Raw genomic sequence first — 6,000 nt, forward strand, 5'->3', positions numbered from 1 at the left:
ATTAAAGCGGTGATCAGTTACTTGTGATATGACCTATTTTTGCCATTGAATGATAAGCGAATTCAACTTTAAAACTATAGAGACTTAGGATGGGATCATTTCATTTTGGACCAATAAGCAAACAACAGGAAACTTAATAACTACATAGTACTGTTTTCAAGGACGCCCTGTAAAACACCCACGACTCGCTGTATCGTCGTGGAGGCAAACTTTAGCACAGGCGTGCAGCTCGTTTTCTTCTGAAAAAATCTGGGACAGCGTTCTGTTTGATTGCGGTCAACTAAATGCAGGGATTTGTTTGTGGATCTGGCAGCTGTGTTGCATTAATGCTTCGATCCAGACAGAGGCCTAATATCCTCCTGAGACCCAGAACAAAAGTTTTTTGAATTAAGTATTTTTTTCATTACATTGTTGTCACGGTGAAACTTCCAAGCTTTTGGCATCTCTGTAAAGCCCTGAATGTGTTCTGTACGGGACATGTGAGGTCTCGGGAGAAACCCACTAAAATATAATCTTCACTACAGAGGTAAAAACCCCATAGCTGGGTCTCAGGAATATATGGAATTAGAATTGGGTCATCATTAAATACATTTATTTAAATACATTTTATATCACAGGCCTTTAGAGATTGTGTGCATATATATATATATATATATATATATATATATATATATATATATATATATATATATATATATATATATATATATATATTTAAAGCAGCTTTACAGAAGCTCATCACTTATTGGGAGACAGCACTGTCCTTTGACAACGTACATTATAATAAATGTACACATGACAGACATTATGTTGGTGCATAGTAAGATTATTACTGGTATTGTGTTCATTAAATTATTTAACATACAGGACAATGATTGATTAATAGCATTTGTCTATCCTGAAACAGCTGGAAAAATGGTCAGTAAGGCACCCCTCGTTGTCTGGATGGTACGTTGAATTGCGTGTGTGTGTGTGTGTGTGTGTGTGTGTGAGTGTGATGGAAACTTGACACACCAGAGAGCAGGAAGTTTGCTGTTGACCACAGACCCTGAAAAATAAGACCATCTTAAAATAGCTCTTATGTGACAAATATAAACCAGTGACGTTGCTTACAATACCTTCTTGTTTAATATTTTAAAATAATTTTTAAGATGAGCAATTTACTGCTTAAATTCTCAACAGCATAATGATAATAAAACTCTCAGGCCTCAATAATGCAAAAAATGTTAAACCATCTATCTAATTTCCTGGGTTTAAACAGTTTGTGATGTTTTTCAATTTAAAATACAATGTTGTTTCCTCTCTTCTTCAAGCAAAATAACATGAGGAAACATGATCTTGAGTAATCTTTGTGGCTTGGCTTATACAGAGGCTTGCACAGCTCTGCAAAGAAGTGTAAACTTTTTTTTGGGCTATACAGGAAGTAGATATGGCGGAACTTGGAGATGCTGTTTGCGTCACAAGCAAGTTTAGCAGAAGTATGATACATTAGATGAGACGGTCTTAAGGAGCTGTCGGAGACAAGACGGAGAGAAATGGAGGAGGACATTAGAAAGAAGGGGATGCTGTATTTACAACAGCAGCGGTTTGGGAAGGTAAGACAGAATGTGCTTTTCTCACCAGGTGGCTTATATTAAAGAACAAATGTGTTCTTTTACGGTAATGATCTGAAACTACTGTCATAGAACAAAATGAAGGCTGACCGAAGGTTGTAGCTGCTCAAATACAGAAATTACCGCTAAATAGAGAAAACCATGAATATTACATATTAATATTACCATGTTTTTTTTTTTTTTTATAGGCAGCATCTCAGATGGTTTCAAAATGTTCTGTTGCAAAATACTACTGGACAGTTGGCCCTTTTTTAGTTCCTCTATAACACCTATAATTTTGTGTGCGTTTGTCTGTGCTGTTGCAGAGCAGCTGTTCATATCTCAGACACATAATATAATTTTATTTTGTTGCATTTTATTTTATTTGATGGTTAATAAGTGTGCAAGTTCGTTTGGTATCTGTCCTAACATTAAGGCCTATTGGAAAGGCATCACTACTGTACTCATGATGTTGAGCAGTACTCCGATACTTCATATATATATATATATACATATATATATATATATATATATATATATATATATATATATATATATATATATATATATATATATATATATAGCATTTTAAATTTGCAGTAATTTACAGATTAGTATGGAAAAATGTTGATATGAAAAAAGATAAATGTCATTGGGAAAATAAGACATTATGCATTTGTGTGCAGCTTGCTGGGCCTATGAATTTCAATTAGCAGCCTTCACGTTGCCTAATTTGAACCACATGTTTGTCGCCAAATATTCCATATCTATTGAGCTATTACAACAAGAGAGAAATTCATGAATCATATTAAGCTCACTGGAAGTCATGAACAACTTCCTGAACTGTGAACGTGATCCACTTTAACTTGTCCATATTTTCATTTAAAACCATTTTCAATTCATTTTGATTGATGCCACTGATAATATTGTTGGTTCCGCCATATGGGACTGCAGTAGAGGAATAGTCTGTTGGCATAATTTAGAGGACTTATGGGCTGCTGGAGTCCATTAAAGTGAGCTAATGTTAGCAGTAGGATCAGAGCTGTCTCTTTAGGAAACCACATGAATGTGTTGCATCTGTAATAGATTATGTGCTGTTTGAAGCCATGACTTTCTCTAAAATAGTAGGTAATGTCCGTACCACCGAGATTCTTATTATGGTTATTTCCTGAATAAGAAATCTCACACTTTAAATGCTATCAGTTGATGTGATTCAACCATCCTTGGTCACTTGAGACAACGGAATGAGACTATTAGACTGTTAGTGACTTTTAGCTTAAAAACCATTATGGGAAGATGTACTCTTGCTATTTTTAAATGAACCACTTCTCATTTTAAGGTCAAAGACGAGCGCAACTTGTTGGCAATATCACTGACATTATGAAAAAGTAGGATAATGTTTGTTGATTTAATCTATCTTTAATCTTTAATCTAGCTTTGTGTCAGATTAACCAGAAGTGATCATCATGATGTGATCTATAGACGCGTTTGAGTAAACTTAAGAAACTGTTTTTGCATGTCACATGTTAAAAATGTAAAAAATAAACACGCTTATGTGAAAATAAGATTGCGCGTGAGTAAATAGCTTTTCGTGGAAAAAAAAGTTTGACAACGCAGTGATTCAACCTACCCATCGATATATGAGTGAGGTTTTGTCCCAATATTATATTTCATGGCTGTAATATGTTAGGTGCTTTCTTCTAATGTTCCTTTATATTAGACATTCTGTAATATAATAAGGCATATTACTTATATTAGACTTATCATTTTTGTGCATGCCTAAAGAACAGCACAAATAAACACAAAAATTGTTAAGAGTTTACGTCACTTTCAGCCATTTATCTTCTCTCTGTTTCAGAAATGGCGTAAGGTCTGGTCCGTGCTGTACCGAGAGAGCTCCTGCTCCATCTCTCGCCTCGAGTTTTTTGAGTTTAAAGATGGAGCTGGCAGCACGCTGGAGAAAGCCAATCGCAAACAGGAAAACAAAAAGGTGAGCAAGAAACCGTGGAACTCAGATTTTCCATGTACTGCGAACGTAACAAATAAGATGTGGCGTATCTGAGGAGGGTGATGTAGATCCTTGATGAGTCACGGTACACGAACAATCAAACTCGGTGGGGGGGTCACGCACATGTGTTTATGCGTGGGCGGACACGTACAAACAATTAGCAGGAAGTGCCATTTATTCTGTTCCCACTTCTGCTGTAAAAATTGACAAACAGAAATCCATACAAAAGTAGGATGTTCACAAGCTATCTTTTGAAATTAACGCACATGGAAAATGATCAGATCTGGAAAGGGAAAAAAAAAAATGTTCATGCATAATACTACCCACACAGTTCGTAAATCTTTGAGCGTATTTAAATGCAGCCGTGTCGTTCCACTTGTTTGCATACATTTCAAAATAAATGAATCTGAATTTCTGAGTTTTATGTTATTGTTTTTTAGGTGATAAAAATGAGCGACTGCATTCGTGTTTCGGAGGCTGATGTCGAAGGCTGTCCACGGGATTGTGGACCTTTTTTGGTGGAGACAACTGAAAAGACATTTGTTTTCGCTGTTGAGACAGCTGAACTGGAGGACTGGATCCAGAAACTGTGTGAAATCGCCTTTCCGGTATTTAACACTGATTTTAAATTGTGTGATTGCCTCTTTCCAGCATTGGAAAAGACACTGCTTTTGCCTTTTTTTTCTGTTTTGGAATATTGTGGTGCAACGCCTCATTTGACGCCTGATTGCGTAGCATAGCGCTTATATCAAAGTTTCCAGGTTTGGTCCCGTGTTTTGTTCCAGGCTTTGTAACCGCAGTTGTGTTTTTGAAGCTCCTGTTGCATACCAGTGTAAAAGACTTACATCTGCCAAGACTATAGAGTCAGCTGCTTATGCAAAAATATCTGCATACGTTAGGATTCAAATTGCAACAGCTCGCCAAGGTTTTTGTCTTCTCAGCAGGTGTAAAAGCCCTTCAAAGCTGAGCAGAAACTTGCTTGTGTGACTCATTGAGTTTCTCATGCTTCTCTAGTTGTCCAAAGAAGAGCTTGTTTCCACTGAATGTGTTTTTTATCTATTTTTAAAAAAGGGAAGTTGTTTTCATATCTCATTGTACCATTGTATATATATATATATATATATATATATATATATATATATATATATATATATATATATATATATTATGTTGTAAGTGACGGTTATAGTTTAAATAAAGGAAGTAACTGCCAAGTGACATTGACTTAATGGATTTTAGAGGTTTGTAAGCTCTCTGTGGACAGTGGAAACATGTAGAGCTTCACTCTTGCTCTATTCTGGCCATGGGTTAAAGTCTTTGTAAATAAGCTAAGAATTGAGCTAAGAAGTACAATACTGAGTACTTAAATGGTACAGCTTCTCGAAATATAACATCTCATTTTAAAACTCAAGCAGTACCTATTATAGTGGTTTGACCTCACACCCTTTTTCACACTAATACGCTTTTCTTAAAAACCTCTCTCTTTAGTATCCACATGAACTGAATTTTAACACCTTCTGAAGTAAGTGTGAGTGGTTCCTTAGTGGTTTTAGTCCCTAGATATAGCTAGAATTTCCCCAGATGATACTGCTTGCCAGCAGGAATTGCGCACCTTTCAGAACTAAATTAAGTTTGCCTGTAAAAGTCCAATTCAATAACTGCATTTGAATTAAGGTAGAAAAAAGAATGCAGAACTGCAATTCAAATTTGAACGTAAGGATATTAAATTACGGTTATTCAGTCATTAAATGAAACTGAATTAATACTAATTTAAGAAAGAAAGAGAAAGACTGATTGAAAGACAGTGAGGAAAATGAACAGATGGATGGATACATACTGTATTTAATTACTATAGATGGAGAGACAGACGCCCCTACAGGTTGATGGATAGATGAACAGATGTTCTAATTAGATACCAGACAGACAGACATAAAGAGAGATACATAGGAAAGATACATGGCATGCACAGGCTCATTGGAAATACGTGCCTCTACAAACTCCAAAAATGTATTTATACATACGAAACGCTGCATACTCCAGTTGAAAAGAACACTAGAGACAGTGCAACTCCCTCAACTTTTATTATTTTATTTTATTTTCACACAAAGTATAATTTTACGTTCCACATTTTCGATTTATAAAGCCTAATTCTCACATAATTACTAATTATATTTTTCTGAACCGTAAACTGGGGTTCAGCAAAACAACTCAAAAGGAAGTTAAAATGGCACGACTGCATTGACTAATGCATTTCTTTACCACTTTAACATTTAGCAGTATTTTGTAGGTTTAGGTAGGGTGGCCATACGTAACTTTTTTCCCGGACGTGTCCTGGCCAAGATTTCTGTATTGCTTTGATTCAAAGTACCTCGAGAGCATTTTGAAAACGTAAGGAAACGA

The 6,000-nt window shown here is 35.6% G+C and overlaps 1 protein-coding gene across 2 annotated transcripts in view; it reads left to right on the forward strand.

Moving 5' to 3' along the window:
* Window positions 1-1,451: 1,451 nt before the first annotated feature.
* LOC122351016 (docking protein 2-like) overlaps window positions 1,452-6,000 on the forward strand; it is a 15,963-nt gene continuing 11,414 nt past the window's right edge. For both annotated transcript variants that reach the window (XM_043247832.1, XM_043247833.1), the window contains exons 1-3: window positions 1,452-1,595; window positions 3,451-3,582; window positions 4,041-4,208. In XM_043247832.1, coding sequence (XP_043103767.1) covers window positions 1,536-1,595; window positions 3,451-3,582; window positions 4,041-4,208 — 360 coding nt within the window. In that variant the 5' untranslated portion in view covers window positions 1,452-1,535. The remainder of the gene's footprint in view (window positions 1,596-3,450; window positions 3,583-4,040; window positions 4,209-6,000) is intronic.

Source organism: Puntigrus tetrazona, chromosome 8 (genome assembly GCF_018831695.1).
Source record: "Puntigrus tetrazona isolate hp1 chromosome 8, ASM1883169v1, whole genome shotgun sequence".
Taxonomy (NCBI): domain Eukaryota; kingdom Metazoa; phylum Chordata; class Actinopteri; order Cypriniformes; family Cyprinidae; genus Puntigrus; species Puntigrus tetrazona.